The following is a 17,856-nucleotide window of genomic DNA, read 5'->3' as shown; positions in this document are numbered from 1 at the left end:
TTCACGGCAGACCCGCCAACGTGCCTGCCTCCTGGACACCCCCACGTGGATGCCCCACAGGAATGCAGTGCCCATTCTCCTCAGTCCCTGTCTCCTCAATCTGTATGGCCACCTAGAGAACGTAGGGGTGTGGCCTCAGGCAAGTTACTTAATACTTGGGACCCTAACTTCCCCATTTGTAAAGGGGGATCATTCAGGTGCTTCAAGTTTTAATGACTGACTCACAGCCAGTGCCTGTAGCAGGTGCAGCCGCGTGGTAGGTACTTGGCAGGGAGTAACTGGCAGCTCATCATCTTCCCTGAAACCATCCTCATCCATCCAGGGCCAAGGAGTGGCCCATCCCTGCATCTGGGATGCGTCAGCCCTCTTTCATGGCCTTGTGTCTGTTCTGGGTTGAAGCCTACCTGCCCGGATACCACAGTGAGCCCAGCCCGGCCGCTAGACACCGCCCCCCAGGTGAGGGGCGTGGGTGTGGATTGCCATCTTACCCTTACTGGCAGACGACCAGAAGCAATCTACGGGACTGTTAATAAGACACAGTCCCAGAGGAGGGTGCTGAGCAGCTGAGACAGGAATAGAGGGGAAGACCTCTTCCTGTTTGTCTTTTTATACCTACAGATTTTTTCTTCCTTGCTATATGTGTATATTACTTAAGAAGTTACAAAGAAAAAAAGGAAAGAAAGGGAACATAGTTCAGGTCTGAGAAAATGGGGTTTTAGCAATGGAAAGCTTTTAGTTCTGCCTATGGGTGCGTCTCACCATTTGGATGTGAACTTGTCCCTCTTGTCCACCCCTCTTGGCGGCTTTGAGTGGAGGATGACATGTGGCTGGGCTAAGACTTTCTTGCCTCTGAACTTGTGCCCATACCATACGCTCCTCCTGGAATGCCATCCCCTCCCTCTTGTGCCTTCTGGAGTCTGGCCAGTGTTTTGAGGCTCTGTGGAGCTCTCTCCTCTCTGCTGCGGGGAGGGGGGCATTGTCTCGTCCTCTGAGTCCTGCAGACACACGCCACCCCTGGCAGCTGCTGTTTATCACATATACCTGTCAGGTGTTTCTATGTATTTTTTTCCTTCCTGGTTCAAGTCCAAGTCTCTGGGTGGGAGGGACTAACATCTCTGACTTGTCTGAACCCGCAACTGCCTCTGCGATGGCTTTGCACATAGTAGGTCCTTGGCAACGTCTGCTAATGTTCCCCTCTGCTCAGAGCCTTGCCCAGCTCCCTGCAGTTAAGACCTGTGGAACTGAATGAATATCTGAGAACAAAATGGAGATCATATGCTGCCTGGCTTTTAAATGATTTAAAACTTCTCATCCTAAAACAACAAAAATAATTTTTTAAAAAAGATTTCCTTTTATTTATTTGAGAGAAAGAGAGCACAAGTGGTGGGAGAGGGGCAGATGGAGAGGGAGAAGCAGACTCTGTGCTGAGCAGGGAGCCTGATGTGGGCCTCGATCTCAGGACCCTGGGATCATGACCTGAGCCAAAGGCAGATGCTTAACCAGCTGAGCCACCCAGGCACCCCTATTTTTAATAATAATAATAGTAGCTAATACTTAGGTGGCACTCGTTGCATGCCAGACACTCTGCTAAGACTTTGCTGTATTAACTCATTTAACCCTCACAACAGCTCACGGGCAGGTACTATTATTATTCCCATTTCAGAGGTAAGGAAACTCTAGCCCAGACAGATGAGGTGGACTGACTAAGGTCACACAGCGAGTGAGTGTCTAGTTGTTCTGTCTCTGCTTTTTGAGGCAAGATCCTACATCTTTCTTTGGGAGTTGAGGAATGCAAGGAAACAACCCGGTGGCACCTGCTAGCAAGGTCGATGGCATATAGGGGGACAGCCTGCGTCCCGGTCCTAGAATCAGGCCCCATCAGGATAGCTTTGTGACTTAGAGCTGTGAGCTTTTCAAAAGGCCTAAGAGACAGTTTGAGAGACGTGGGGTGGGGGGTGTTAGTAGAGGAATAAACCTCCAAATCCAAACACAGAGCTGCAAAACGGGAGTGACGAACGTTTAACGGAACGCCTGTGATGTAAGATGCCAGCAGTCACCCCGGCCCTTACTGTGCGATGCTTCGTGTGAGTGATGGGGCTTCCTAGTTGTCTGGCATGATAGGGCCTGGAGTTTCTAAAAGTAGCAGCAGTGCCTCGGCCTTGAACGTCCCGCTGGGAGGGCCGGGCGCGGGGAGGCTGGGCCGGGCCGCGGGCTCCCTCGCAGCGCCCCGCTCTCCGGGCCTCTCGCTGTCCCCCAGGCCCGGCAGAGGCAGAGTCAGAAGGCCGGGCCGGGGCAGGCCTCCAAATACATGCTGGCCATGGGGCGCCCTAGACAATTGATTTCTTGCCTTTGGGGGCCACGCTGCCCAGCGTTGGGCCCTCCGCGGTTGTTGTGACAGCAAAAGTAGGTGCCATGGAAACGATTGTGCAAGCCCGAGCCGGCTGCCCGGGAGTGTGTGCGCGAGTGTGTGCGCAGTAGCTTCGGAGGCGATTGTGCAAGCTCGAGCCGGCTGCCCGGGAATGTGTGCGCGAGTGTGTGAGCAGTAGCTTTGGCGGCGATTGTGCAAGCCCGAGCCGGCTGCCCGGGAGTGTGTGCACGAGTGTGTGCGCAGTAGATTCGGCAGCAATTGTGCAAGCCCGAGCCGGCTGCCCGGGAGTGTGTGCGCGAGTGTGTGCGCAGTAGCTTTGGCGGCCGGCGCTGCCCTTCCTCTGCTGTGCTTGGCCGGGGCTCCGGGGGGCACAGCGCCCTTCTGTGGGGAGACCCGCGGCCCCTCTGCCCGCCAGGAGCTGGCCCAGCTGCCCGCGCCTCTTCCCTGGCTGGGGCTCCCCCCCCCACCCGCCGGCCGCGGGGCCTCCCTCCCGCTCTGCCTCTGAGGTGTTTCTGGGGGCGGAAAGCAGACACCAGCCCTGCGTTCCCCGGGCTGCCAAGCTTCTGAGAAACTGGACCGCCCCTCTCCTGCCCACCCGGCCCCTCTCAGAGGCAGGTGCCCGCTTCCCCCCGGCCGGCCTCCCGGTTCGCTCTGATCAGAGGGAAGCTTCCAGGGATGGTCTCTGCTCCACCTACAATTGCCATCCCTTTACTCACCGGCCCCTCCCCTCACCCAACGCCAGCCGTGGGGCGCACAGGGCCGGGGCTCACCCCGAGATGGCCTCTTGGCACTTGACTGAGGCCAGAACTAACTACCCTGGCAGGAGGGTCCTAAATTCAAACTCTAGATTACAGCCCCGGGGCACCTGCTGCCCTGAGGCAGTTGCTTCTCCTTTCAGGGTCCCCTCTGTGTGGCTGCTGTTGGCAGAGGGACAGATGTAAAGCATCTGTTTCAGGTCATTCTTGCTAAGGTGGGGAGGACTGATGAGGGTAGGGCCCCCTCCCGTGGGCGCCTCAGGCCCAGGAGGGGCTCATTCACGCCAGAGGGTCTCCTAAGGAGAAAGGGGATGGGGTGTTTTCAGGCGGAGGTTGGCACCTCCAGTTTCTGTTTTGGAACATTCGGCATCCTGGCCAAACTGCTCTTGAGTCTGTTCCACTCAGCACGTCTGCCGGGTGCCTGCTGTGTACCAAGCTGAGAACAAGTCAGGGGGTCTCCGCTTAGTAACCTGCACTGTGGTGTGTAATAAGGCGAGTGTGGATTGTGTGCGTGCGTGCATGGGCGTGTGTGCAGCCACAACCGTATGTGCCAAGGAGCGGCTCAGGTGCTGATGTGGGCGAGAGAAAGAAGTTGGCCCGATCAGGTTCTCCTTGGACTTTGGGGTTAACTGATCACTGTGGGCCCAAACAAAAAGCTCCGTCTTTATCATTAAACCAACATTTATGGGCGAGGCAGGAGCGCAGGGTAGAGTGGTTTCCAGTTGGCGCCCTGGTGTCACCAGCTGCATCTGAATCCTGGCCCTGTGACTCCGAGCAAGTCCCTTCAGCTCTCTGAGCCCGGGTTTACTGAACTACACGATGGGAATATAGTGACATCTACTCGTGGGGTCCTGTAAGCACTGACTGGTCAGCGCATGTAGATGTCTTAGTTCAGGACCATTATGCGCTGACCCCTGTGACCAGCCAGGTAAACTGACAGGTGCTGGATGCATGAGGGGAAGTCGCCCTGCTGTGGATCTTGCAGCCTAAGGGAGAGCAGGGATAATTCGCACAACAGAGATGTGTTTCAGATGGTGAGACAGACCTTGAAGGAACAGGTGCTGAGAGACAAAGTCAGGAGGGAAGGCTTCTCGGAGGAGGAGGCATTCTCCTGGCCCAGGGGTGCTCCAGGCTCCTCCCCGTCCCCTGAAGGGGTGCTGCTTCCTGCTGCTCTCCAAGCTGGTGCTCCTGTGGGAGGCAGCAGGGAATGGGGCTCATCCATCTTCCTTGTCTCTCGTCCCTGTTCCCTCCCCCCTTCCTTCTCTGCCCCTCCCCCCTTCCTTCCTTCCTTCCTTCCTTCCTCCTTCCTTCCTTCCTTCCTTCCTTCCTTCCTTCCTTCCTTCCTTCCTTCCTTCCTTCCTTCCTTCCTTCCTTCTTTCCTTCCAATACCAAATTGCTTTTATTACATCTATGTAAGATGCAAAAATAAGGGTACAAATATCAGGTCCCAATCCTGAGTTTAAAGAAGAACATAACGAAAAAAAAAAATAAAGAAGAACATAACGACTGCCTTGTGGCTCTTCTGTCTTTAAAACTTTTACAATTCACAGATCTTACAGTTAGGTTTCTCTACAAGATGGCTCTTTAAAAAAACTTCTGATTTTCACTATCACAGCTAAAAACAATTCTTTGATATCAAACCCAATGCTTAAATTTTCACTTGTCTCATAAGTGCCTGATTCTTTTTTTCTTTTCTCTTCTTTTTCTTTTTTCCAGCTAGTTCGACTCTGGATCCAAGGCAGGGCCCACACGTGTGGCTGTTGGACATGTGTTTTCGTCTCTTCCCTCTGCTCACCTCCCCGTCTTCTTTCTCCCGTTCGCTGTCTCTGCGTTTGTTCGCAAAGCCAGGTGGTTTGCACGTAGGCTGGTTTTGCACATTGAAGCCCCGTGTGCCTCTGACGTGGTGCTTCATCCTCAGTATTTCCTGCAAGTCAGTAGCGAGACCAGGGGCCAGATCAGGTTCTGTTAGAAGGGTCAGGGGAGACCACCTCATGAGAGCCGGTGTGTTCCTCCCCAAGGAGGCACCTGGGGCCCAGCTGCCTCTGTCCTGCGGGGTTCACAGCCCGGGTGCTCAGTGCACCCTCTTCACCTCCTCCCCCACCCCCACCCCCACCCCGCAGAGTAATCGCTGTCCTCAGTTCTGTGTTGGGTACTTCCTTTTCTTTATAATGTTTCCACTTGTTTGATTCTCCACACAGTACACTTAGTTTTGCACGCTGGTGAAGGGTCACAGAAATGGAATCATTGTGCAAGTTCTCTGCAACTTGCTTCTTCCCTCAACATTGAGATTCCTAGATTGTCGTTTCAGTAGCTGCAATGCTTTCCTTTTCTCTACTGTGTCGTATTCCGTTGCTGAGCTCCTGTATCCATCCTGCCAGTAGACATTCAGCCGTTTCCACGGTTTTCCTCTTTACTTATTATAGACAGTGCCTTCTGGAATATTCTTCTCTGTTTCCTGGCACACACACAACAGGAGTTTCTGTAGGCTTATGCCTCCAGGTGGAATTACTAGGCCACTTGGGCGTACACATCTGCCACTTGAGTAGACAATACCAAATGTCTTCCAGAGTGGTTGTACCCGTTTATACTCCCACCAGCAGCACAGAAGTGATTGCATGGCACCACGTCCTCCCAGTGTTTGGTACTGGGAGATTTGTAAGTGGTTTTGCATAGCTGGTATGTGTGAAATGATACCTTTTGATGAACAGAAACTTCTAATGTAAATTTATTTTCCGAAAGGTTTGAACTTCTTGAGCATAGTTTAAGGTGGTGCTCACCCAAAAATGTGTCATTGGACTGGGAGCTTATGAGAAATGCAAATTCCAGACCTGGTAAATGAGAAACACCAGGGTGGGGCCCGGCAAGCTGCTCTTTACAAGCCCTCCAGGTGATTCTGGTGCTTCTCCAGAGCATCAGAAGGACTGGGTTAGGAAAGCTTTTTCTACCCTGATGCCTGAAAGAGCTTCTCCTATATTGTGTTCCAATATGTTGTAGTCTTCCTTTTCACACTGAAGTTTGTAATCCACCTGGAACTGTTTGTGTGTCCAGTACAAGGTAAGGTTCTCATTTCATTGTTTTCCATGTGGATAAGTCATGGGCCCAGACCATCCGGTGAGAAGTCCCTCCTCTCCCCACAGGCCTGTAATCCGGCGCTGGTATAAATATCATTTCTGTGTAAGCGTGGGCTGCTTCTTGATCTCTCGACTTTGTTCCGTAGATGAGTTTGTCTGTCCCCGATCCCAGTTCTTGATAATAGCAGCTCTGGAGATAGTCTTGGTTTCTGGTAGGGTCAGTCGCCAGCTTGTTGTTCTCCAGAAGTGTCTTGGCTATCTGGGGGCTTTGGCGTGTCTGTGGACACGGAAGAGTCGGTTTGCCAGACTCCACGGGATGGCGTTGAATCTTTACATCGACTTCAGATCGCTGGATGTCTGGCTCAAACAGGAAAAAAACAAATATTGTTCAGTACTGAGTTCCTGTGGAGTTTTTCTAGAACCTGCTCAAAGTCCTCCTTCGTAACAGGAGCAAAGACAGAGCCAGCTCACACAAGGGTTTGCCGTCATTCCTGGCCACCGACCCTGCCATGTGGGCTGGGGTACACCTCTTGAGCTCACTCACGACTGCCCTGCAACCTGCCTCCCCACTCAGAGCTTGGCGGCCTCAGTGGATGTGTGCTCAGGGCCAGGAGGACGGAGGGCTTTAGTGGGACAGGCTGACCCTCTCATGCCTGAGTGTTTCTAGTTTCCTGCGGATTCACTACTCAAAACCTGCCTCTTGGAAAGGTCTTTTCACAGACAGTTTCTAGCCATGTCCCAGTTGGCTTAAGAAATAAGCTCAAGGGGACACCTGGGTGGTTCAGCGGTTTAGCACCTGCTTTTGGCCCAGGGTGTGATCCTGGAGTCCCAGGATCGAGTCCCACATTGGGCTCCCTGCATGGAGCCTGCTTCTTCCTCTGCCTGTGTCTCTGCCTCTCTCTCTCTGTCTCTGTCTCTCTCTCTCTCTGTGTCTCTTATGAATAAATAAATAAAATCTTAAAAAAAAAAAAAAAGAAAGAAAGAAAGAAGCTCAAGGGGCGCCTGGGTGGCTCAGTCAGTTAAATGTCTGCCTTTGGCTCAGGTTGTGATCCCAGGGTCCTGAAATCAAGCCCCGAGTCGGGCTCCCTGCTTAGCAGGGAGCCTGCTTCTCCCTCTCCCTTCCCCCTAACCCCTACCTCCCGCTTGTGCTTTCTCTCTCTGTCAACTAAATAAATAAAATCTGTAAAAGACATTTTAAAAAAGATTTTATTTATTTATTTGACAGAGAGAGCACATGCACATAAGTGGGGGGAGCAACAGAGGGAGAAGCAGACTCCCTGCGAGCAGGGAGCCTGACTCAGGGCTTGATTCCAGGACCCTAAGATCATGACCTTAGCTGAAGGCAGATGCTTAACCCACTGAGCCACCCAGAAATCCCTAAATAAATATAATCTTTAAAAAAAAAAAAAAGAAATGAACTCAGGATAGAGATGTTCACAGGTGAAGAAACAGTTTTTCACCCTTTAAGTCAGACTTAGTGGTAAAGAAAAATTTGAGGTTCCAGATTCTATGTCCTTGTCTTGACCCTATTTGCGGCTTACTGTCGGGCTTACTCTGTCCACGCCTGGTACTTGGAGGGGGATATGGGCCCCATGAGACTTTTGAGGCAGGATTTCACTAGTTAGAAGGAGCCAGGTGGGTGACAGCCTGACCCAAAGCTCAGAGGCCTTGGCTTCTCCCTTATGACAGCAAAGCATGACATGTCACTGCTTCTCCTGGGATCTGCTCTGAGGGACAAGCATTATATTAGTCTGTGTTTTTTGCCTCAGTGAAGTCAGCACTGGGTTTGCCAGTACTCAGAGCAGAGTTTATTCATCCATCTTTTCCTTCTATTCAATCATTCATTCACCCAATAGCTATTTATTGTCACTCCAGGGGATACTGCATGAACAGAATGGCTCAAGGGCCCTGCCCTCATCAGGCTCACAGTCTAAACGATAGAACCAAGTAGAGCCAAGTGCTGTGAAAAAAGGCAAAGCAAGGGGGCCAGGAAGAGAGAGTGGTAGGTAGCACGGAGGCCTGCTGTTTCAGGAGAGGGAAGTATCCCAGAGGAGGAGACGTTGGGCAGAGAGCTCAATGAGAGAGCTTATAGATATCTAAGGACACAGCATCCTAGGGAGAGAGAAAACAGCAAGTACAAAGGCCCTGGGGTATATGCTTGCGGCGTTTAGAGTGTAAGAAGGTGGGCTGCGGGGCTCAGAGAATCGTGAGAAAGAGAATGTATTCTCTTTGATCTTAAAGGTGTGGACTTTCTCGGGGCCAAGGGAGACCCCTAGGTCCCAAGAGTGGGTTAGTGCCAGCTGGAGAAAGTCCATCAAAGTGGAATCCAGTGGGTATCCCCAGCACCCAGGCTCCTGCTGTGGATAGTTGCCAGTCTGGCAGCCACTCACCCGTCACCCTCTGGGGTCACCTGGATTTCCCCATCAGGCCCCTGACCATGGAGGCTAAGTGCCTTATGTGCCCTGCAGGTGGCCACCAGAACCCGAAGCCAGAATCAGATCGACAGCATGGGAAGGCCTGGGTTCCATTAGGTCTAGAAACACAGGTTGCTGGTGGCTTTGTGGGATGTGAGCTTAAAATTTCCTCTTTTGCTGGAGAATCTTGTCAATAGGAACAAGCTGGATGCCTCCCGTCATACCTGAGGAAGCCATCGTCTCTCTCTGAGCCCTGGGCCTCACTCTGTTTCCAGTCTTGTGATGTGCTAGCACCGTGTCACTCTTGAGACACGTGCCCTATGCTTGACATTGTGGTCCCCAGGGGGCCAGGCCACTCTTTGCTTCTTACATCTCACTCCCCCCACTTAACTTGAGTGAACAACATTTTCCCTCCAATAGATGCGAGTGACTTTCACTGTGTAACCCTGTTGAAAGTCGGGGTATCCCAGGGACCAGTCTTTGCTCAGAATCGCATCCAAAGAAGCAGGTTCTGGCTGCCAGGTGATAATTGCAAAAGAATTCCCATCTTGGCTGCAAGCCGGCCTGTCTTCCCCATCTTCCAATGACATGCCCTCCTCCCAGTTAGCACCTTGGCTTCCGACTCAGAACCCGAGCCTCAGTCCTGCCATGTTTACTCATCCTGAGAGCTGGGGACAGTTTGCTGCGGCGTGGCATCTTTCTCGGAAGCTCCTAGGTCTTGCTGGTAACATGTCTGGGTGGCTGGGTGCTGTGCGGGCCTGATGCTTGGGCTGGCTTCCGGAGCCCTCTGGTTTGCAGAGTGTGGGTGACTCAGAGGGCTGTTCTGCATGTCGCAGGCCCAGTACAGCCAGCACACCGGCCCCAGAGGGGCCCCTCTCGGCAGGATGTGAAAACGCATCTCCGAGAGCATGGCTGACCTCAGACCCACCCACTCTGAAGATGCAGAAATAGCTGCCAGGGTGAAAGTGCTTTGGTGAAAGAGGGTGGCTGTCCAATCGGTTCCGTCTGTTAACCAAACGCTCTCTGTGTGGTGGGCAAATGCATACAAGCAAGCAGAGGGGGAGCGGCGCAGACACGCTGTTAGCGTGGCACTGCGCTGTGCCAACTGGATTCATAGCACAGCACTTTTCTGGGTTACGTGTTATTATTCCCATTTTGCGGATGAGGAAGCTGGGCCTTGGGGAGTGAAATGATTGGCTCACGTTCCCTCGACATCTGCAGGGAGCTCAGTATGTGCCACACGCTGTTGGAAGCACCTGTTACGTGCTGGTGCGTCGATCCCCTCAGGGATGGTCAGGAACAGCCATCATCCGCCTTTTACAGGGGAGGTGCGGGGAGTGCCGGGGCCGGCCTCCAGTCTGTGGCAGGGTGTGTCAGGCGGGGATCTGGACCCACGATTCTGGCCCCCAGTCCGCCCTGGGGTGCCAGCCCCCCATCCATGTCCACGGAGCTCAGCCCCCACCCTCAGAGACTTATACAGCCTTACCAGACACAGAAAGGCTGCATTTGTGACATCAGTGGACGGTAGAGTGGGGAGAAGGGGCTCTGGGCTGGGGGACCCAGGTGGCATTTGAGGCGGGGTGTAGACAGAGAAGTGGCATCCTGCTGCATATCTCGAGGAGGGGGCCCTTCTGGATCCAGAGCCGGGCTGCGTGAAGGTGTGGTGGTAGTGGGAACACTGGGCCATAGCAGCAGCATCTGCTCCTTGGTCACATCCTGCCATGGACCAGCCCTGTGACCTGGGACAGTCACTTACACTTGGCTGCTTCTCTGCAGGTGCCTGACATGTGAGCTTCAATGGAGATACAGGGAGGAAGGTGCTCTGCAGAATAGTGCTTATAGGCCTATCTTAGCTCAGGCTGCCATTAATTTTCCTGTTTTAGAGGCTGGAAGTCCGAGGTCAGGGTGACAGCACCATTGGGTTCTGGTGAGAGCGCTCTTGAGATGGGCACCCTCCTGCTGTGTTGGCACAAGGCAGAGGGAGCGAGTGTATAAGCTCTCTGCTATCTCTTGGGATGAAGGTACGAATCCCATCATGGGGGTCCCACCCTGACGACCTCATCAACTCCAGTCACCCCCGTAGGCCCCATCTCCAGGTACCATCACATTGAGGGGTATAGGGCTTCAACAGAGCCATTTGAGGGACACAGTTCAGTTCATGGTTGGACTTGATGGAGGGGATGAGCCAAGAGTTGGGGCTCTGTCTGCATGTATCTTAGGGACACATGGTATAATGTCACACACAGGGTCCTTGCCAGTCTCTTGGACAGCCTTTGAGCTGAGGGCAGTAAGTGCCTGGGCCGGACCTGTGAATCTCAGAGAACTTTAGGACTAGGTTTGGTCCCTGCTCAGACCTGGCAAAATTTCTTCGCTAGAAGCTAGTCGCTTTCTTGAGCCTGGAATGTGTGGGTTGGGTGGCCCGGGGTGTGTGTGGGGGTGTCCCTCATTTATCTTGCTGTCTCCTACCCCACAGGCCCTTGGCTGAACCAGGAAGGTAGAGGGTTCTTAGCCACACACTTGCCCTCTCCCTCCCCGAGGCAGGTGGGCTTGCCCAGGGCTGGGCCCTAGAGTGAGGGCTTGTCAGGTGAACCTGGGGCCAGGCCTCCATCCTCAGGAGGCCCAGTCTTTAGGTCAATCAAGTATTACAGTAACCCAAGGGAGAGGGAGGCAGACATGGTTGAAATCTTCTGGGGGATTTAAGACAAAATGTGCAAGACGGGGGAAGGTGTGGTGGAAGAGAGTGTGAAGTGATGGGATGCCTCCTTACAGGTCATGGGCTTATGTTGGGCTTTGGAGATGTGTGGATGCATGTGTTTGTGAGGGAAGGGTGTCCCTCTTGGGGATAGATTGTGCTCTGAGCTGGTCAGGACAGAGATGGGAGGACACAGAATAATCTGGAGAGTGAGGTGGAGACAGCTGGAAGAGTCAATAAATATTCAGTGAGTCCTTTCCAAGCAGCGAGGGCCATGCTGGTTTTTGAAGGCAGAGGGTCTTGTGAACCAGGTCAGGGATTTTGGGCCACCTCTGAGAGGCCATGGGGAAAGGGGCCCTGACATGAGGAAAGGGGCCCAGGAGGGAGATGCCTCTTCCTGCTACCACCTGTTTAACCCACCCCCGACCCCCGACCTCCATCCCATAGCTCACACGGAAGCAAGGAGAAATACACTCAGATGTCTTAGCGTAAGTTTTTGGCTAATTCCTTCAACCCCCAAAGAGAAAAATGGCTTCCCAAACAATTAGGTATTTATTTTATCATCTCATTTGCGGTCACAGGCTGATTTGTGGGTTTGGATCGCTGTTTCTTTCCCAAATCTCAACTGGATGTAGTAACAAGTGCTTTTCTTTTGCTTCTGTTTTGGCAACAACTTATTTTGCAATGCTTGCTTTGTGGCTGATGCCTCTCAGCAGAGGTTTGGGGTCAAGGCCATGATGAAATGGCAGAAGGACAAGGAAGCAAGCCGTGGTTTGTTTAGAATGCTTTCCTGCCTGTGGTTGCTACCTTAGAAGTCGTGTGGTTGCTCGCCAGGGGAGGTGCAATGTAGCTGCATGAAATCAGAAGAAATTCTGCTGAATTGGAGAAAAGGACTGGGCAGCAGGAGCAAACCTGGCTCAGGTCTGAGTTTCTATGGCTGGATAATCCTTCCTTGTATGGCAGCTTAGCTCAGAGCACGTCCAAGCTGTTTTTCTCTAGATTGTAAGCGGATGCGTAACCCTGGGAAAAGTAGAAAATGAGTAGGATGGTGGTAGTTGTGAGTGGTTGGGAGGGACACCAGTGTTTTCATTGTAGAACCATCAAACTGAATGCACCTTGGACCCGTCTCTAATTCCTACCGGCTCCATGACAGATGCACACAGGACTTCCCATCTAATTCCACCTCAGAGATGCATGCATGGGCTTTCATGAGACTGGATGCTAATTATATGATTTGCCAAGGTGACAGATTCTTGGGTCTGTGCTTTTGCACTTTATCTGTTGATATCATGTGCTCGTGTGATAGTTATTAGTGTTGTTGAATCAGTGAAGCACTTCTGACCCTTAGCCTCAATGACCATCTAATCCACAGCACCAGTGGAATGGTTCACCGATTTGTGCCTAGTGTTGTAAAAATGCAACACCACTGTGTAGGTCTTCAGCTGTGGCCTTCATAAAAGACCACAAACTGGGGCAATGATTCTAGGACCAGAGGCCCCACTCCTCGGCTCTGGGAGGGTTTGTGGATGTTACCCAGGTAACTCGGAACAATGGCCTACTCTCTCGCTGTCTCCCTCCATATTACAACTGGCCAGAGCAGTCATACTGATCAAAGGAACCTACTTCCTCTTGAACCACATAAGAAAATAGAATCATGTTCTTGGTTACTGGAGAAGATGGTTAGGCCAGGTCTCCATCTCCTTTCACATCCTCTCCCCGTTCTCTTCTTTAGGAGACTATATTGCGGAGTTTATAAATACTTGCCAATAAGTCAAACAGAACCTCTTATTTAATCCACACAGCAGCCTTGCCAGGGAGGTGTTCTTTTCCCCACCCTGGGGCTCAGCGAGAGGCCCCGAGACCAACATGGATGTCCCTGCCAGGGTGCTTTTGTTCCAAGGGCTCCAGATGCCAGTCTGCATTTTAATGCAGCTCCCAGGACCCCCTGACCATCTTCCCACTGTAGGGAGCCTGGCATTAATGCCCGGGGAGCGAGGGCCTTACCGAGCTCTGCCCAGCACAGGGGGCTGGTCCTGGCCAAGTTGCCCCACCTTTCTACACCTCAGTGATTGACCTGAGCAATGGGCATCCCACTACCAATCCCCAGAGATGGCCGTGCGAGTTAAGTACAGCCCCTGTGTAGCTGCCTGTGGGAGAGGAGAGCAGGCCAAGGGGGTGGGGGTGGCTGGGTCGTGAGCAGAGTTTGGGGTCTAAGTTGTATGGAAACAGGCCCTTCCTCTCCTCTTGTTGCCTCCATCTTCCACCAAGAAACAGACAATTAAAGAGCGAAACTTCATGACTAAACAGGAAGCTGTACCTCAAAAGGCCGCACACAAGCCAGTTAGTTTGATGCTTTATAAATTCTCTGCACACTCTTGACGAGGAGTAGGGAGTGGAGACCGAGCAGGGCTGGCTTCTTGGGTACTGGCTGGCTGGTCTTAGGGGCATCGTTCCTGGGGTTTCCCCTAGATTTGGCTCACTGCTCCAAGCACGGGACCTTGGCCCTGTGCTGGCACCGGATCCTCCTAAGCGCTCCCTGAATGGGCGTAGATGGACAGAGCAAACACCTCCTGGCCCCGACAGCACCTTTGAGCAGGTTTTTCTGGGAGTAGCAACTGAGCCAATTGCTCTGCCTTCGGTACCAACAGGTCCACCTGCTGCTGGGCAGAGGCCAGCACAGGGTCAGGGAGACGGGGGAGGGGCCAAGACAGTGATCGAGACAGGAGGTGGTAGAGACTGCTCGTTTCCGGATGTATTTTGAGGGTAAATCCAGAAGCATTTGCATCTGGAGGGATGTGGGCTGTGACCAAGATTGGCCCGAACAACCAGAGGAAGGCAGTAGGTTTCCTATGGTGGGAACAAGTGGTACAGGGCTGCCGTTTGGGGATGGGTGAGCAGTGGGAGCGGGAGTGAGGATCGGGAGGTCGACCTTGGCCCTGTTCAGTTTGAGATGCCCGGTGGGCAATTAGATGTTTGCGTCTGAAGTCCAAGGGTGAGGTCTGGGGCTGAAAACATGGTCAGGATACAGGTGGTATTTTAAGGCCCCGAGTGAATGGTCTGACGGTGCCTTCTGCTCGTGGGTGTGGAACAAGCCACAGTGTAGTCCAGAGAGGGAAGCACAGTGGGGAAGCTGCTGTAGGGCCACAGCCACCCAGGCGTGGGGGGAGGGGGCCTTCTCCTTCAGGAGACCGCCTGCAATGCATGGTCCAAACGGTGTTTACCGCAACTACAGCGGAGCAGGGGGGAGCTGGGTACTTGGTCCTGCACCAGCCCCAGCCCACCCCCTGGAGCCCAACACTAGGGCGTTCAAGCCCTATAACTGCACCAGTGCTGGCGAGCTCTCATGATTCGGTGGTCTCCGCCTTGAAGGGACATTTCAGGGCGTCCCAGCTTCTCCCTCAAGAGCATCCTGGTTTACCTACTGATGCTTAATAAAGCTGCACCTAGTAAAAATTGAGGCACTTCCTGCAGGAAATTAATTTCAGGCACTCAAAACAGACCCTGGCCATTTAAACGGACTTGGGCCATTTAAAGGAGATCGAGAGAACGAGTGGTTTGGAAACCTAGACATGATAGACGGCTACGCAGGGGAGTGTATTGCTCTTGAAAATTGAAGAGAAAAAAGTGATCTAACAGAATGGTAATGTAGATTGTTCAGGACTCTTTTTAGGGGCCTTCAGTGCTCTGACTGGGCTGCGGCTATAAAAATAGTAACTTTTTCTCATTGTCAACCAAAAAAAAAAAACAGGAAGAAAATGTGCAGCCTTATGAGTTTGCATGCACACTGAGGTTATATCACTTGTAAGAAGGACACAGGGGCCAAACTTAGCATATATAAAAGCCCGAAGGAGGATTACATTTGAGTAGATTTCTCATGAAATTCTCATTTTCTTTGCAGAAGCTAGCGTCTTAAAATTTTTTCTCTTTAGTTGGCCCTGACTCGCAACTCCAGGGCAGACAGGCAGCAGGGCTGTTTTGTCTAGCATAGGAAAAAAAAAAAGAGAACCCACCAAAACCTTACTGATGCCCTTTGATCCCAGAGACCCTCATTTCTTTGCACAGAGTCCCTCCTCTCAGTGACTATTCCACTGGTTTGGGGTTAATTCTGGCACAGTTGTTAAGGTGATACAGGATGTGGGCTTCAACGGCACCCAGAGGGTGACATTCTGTCCTGGGTTCTGACTGGCCCCGAGGCTAAGGGATACTCAGTAAATGGATGATATTAACATGAGATGGAAGCGTAATAGAGGTCAAAGGTGATTTTTTTTTTCTTCTCAAAAATGGTTTTGCAAATCTTTTTCAGAGCTGATAGACACACACCTTAGCTGGATACAAAACATATTATGAAACAGAATGACTGTGATCTTTGATCCGAGAAATCAAAGTGAAAGGTAATTGACATCTTCTGCTTCTCTTTTTGTTTTCCAGCTGTGTGTTTCCTTAACTTGAATTACTTGTAGTAGAAGAAAGCTTTTCCACCCGTCCTCACAGACACCACTTCCTGCTCTTAAGGGCTGGACCCCACCACTCTGAGGGGACACCCCTGGGGGACATCCCTGAGACTGGCTGGGAGGCTAGAGCTCAGGGTTGGGGGGGGGGAGGTGGGGAGGAGGCTCTGGGAATTTGCATGTTCTCCCAGAGGCCCCGTCCCCTCTCCCAGGTCACGTTCCTACGTTTGAAAGTTCTGCTCCTGCACCAGACCAGCTCCTTTCTGGTTCTGTACACTTTGTTTGGCGTATCCAGTTAAGACAGACTGTCAAAGGTGGGGCGTTCTGCACTGGGGAGCGAGAGAAGGCAGGTAGAGCCAAAGAGCCGGGCAGCTACCCTCAAAGGGTACAGTGCTTGGTCCATCCAGGGTAGAGCTGGTTTTCCCTTTGAGCTCAGCGGAGCCCCTGAGCCAGCCTCAGGCATTAGATCGACCTCAGCTGACTCTGGCTTCTGGGCCTGCGTCGAGAGGAGCCTGGTGGCTAATGCAGACCTTCCAGCACAGGGGTAGGGAGGCTCCCCGTGGGCCGTGAGGCCGCTGCTTTACCTTTCTGTGTCTCAGCTGTTCAGATGCTACTGCTGTTACTGGATGCTCTGAGGTTCTGATTAGAATCAGCACACGCAGCGCCCAGCATGGGACGAGCAGTCCCCCGAAGTCAGCCGGCGGTATCCCTGGGTTACATGCCTCCTGACATCTCCCCGGCTCGCTGGGCTGTGGCTTTTGAATGGCCCCTTTGTCAGAGACAGCGGGCCCATTCCGTTGAAGCCAGGCCCAGAAGAGCACGGCGGCAGCACACTGGCGGCCCACTCTGGAAGCACAGAAATATTCACCATCAGCACACGCAGGGGAGTGGACACCCCGGAATCGTGGTTCCCAGAGGGTGGGCTCTTTCCAGCAGCGGCAGGAAAGGGGCAGTGGGGAAGGGGGTGTTGCCCTGGCACCTTCTCCAACAGTGACACCGTCGGTGAACATCTGCTGGACGCCGGGTGCCAGACTCCCTCCTGGGGGCTTCACATCCAGGAGTCAGGGTGACAAAAATTCAGACTATAAGGCACTTAACCAAAGCCCTTAAAGGGCCTTTTTAACGGACTTCTCCCCTCCCTGGTATTAGCACTTGATGATGCTTCTGACCTTACAGAGGTCTGGGAATTTTGGCAAGCCGGCTGGGATCTTCAGGGCCCCAGGGGGATTTACCAACATCTAGCTCTCAGACCTCATCCGCGGCTTGGAGCTGTAGGCCTGTCAAGGTTTTTGTGTTTTGTTTTGTCTTTTACACCAAGCTTCTGAAGTCTGGCCCCTCTGGAAAGTTCTTTAGAGTTTCCCAGGTGCCCACAAAACAGGCAGAGATGGCTGGGAAGTTACTTAGGAAGCAAAAGCAGAGCCTTGGGAAAGTTCTGTTCTCAGAGGACGAATCATTTCAGTTCTGATACCGAGTCACAGGAGAAGGCCCCAGGCCAAGGGCCACTTTTTCCTGCTTAGCCCCTTTCTGCAGCCTAGTGGGGAAAACAGGCCTGGTGCTCACTCTTGGCTGTTGGAGCAGCTTCTCCCACAAGCAGCTGGGACGAGAGGTGGAAGGACCCAGAGGACACTCTCTGTGCTTTCTGATCCGGCCTTCTCGCCCCAAGCATGAGTCTTGGGAGTGAATTTGCAAAGCACTGTGGGAGGGGATGGAGGAGAATTGGGGTGGGGGGCTGCACCCATACTGGCTCTTCAGCCTCTTTGGCCTTAGAGGATGTAGCCTCCCCAGTTCCCATCCAAGCTTGAGGAGTGTCTTTCTGGCTGTGGCCTTTGTGGCTGGCCCCAGACTCTCGTGGGCACTCACATGATCTAACCGGATTTTAGAAAACATGCTTGAGGTTTGGGAGAGAAGCAGGATGGGGTCTCTCCACTCCTTCCTGTTGTTGCTTTCTCGGGGGATGAAGTTCCAAAGTCAGCAATTAAGGGGGAACGGCCTAGAGTCAAAAGGACGCTCACCAGACCTTTCAGTTACACCTAGCGTATATCCGTGTGGTTTTCTCTGTATGCAACCCCGAGCAGCCATTCTTCTGCATGGTGAAGTTTGAGAACCTC

The 17,856-nt window shown here is 52.6% G+C and overlaps 1 protein-coding gene across 4 annotated transcripts in view; it reads left to right on the top strand.

Moving 5' to 3' along the window:
- Nucleotides 1-17,856, top strand: part of NFATC2 (nuclear factor of activated T cells 2) — a 145,003-nt gene that overhangs the window by 117,893 nt on the left and 9,254 nt on the right. For 2 of the 4 annotated variants that reach the window (XM_025470421.3, XM_025470420.3), the window contains exon 10: nt 15,604-15,691. The exons of the other annotated variants lie outside the window; for them this stretch is intronic. In XM_025470421.3, the coding sequence (XP_025326206.1) occupies nt 15,604-15,647 (44 nt within the window). In that variant the 3' untranslated portion in view covers nt 15,648-15,691. The remainder of the gene's footprint in view (nt 1-15,603; nt 15,692-17,856) is intronic. 4 annotated transcript variants of the gene reach the window in all.

The sequence above is a fragment of the Canis lupus genome, chromosome 24 (assembly GCF_003254725.2).
Source record: "Canis lupus dingo isolate Sandy chromosome 24, ASM325472v2, whole genome shotgun sequence".
Lineage (NCBI taxonomy): Eukaryota > Metazoa > Chordata > Mammalia > Carnivora > Canidae > Canis > Canis lupus.
This window is presented reverse-complemented; position numbering and strand designations above follow the sequence as displayed.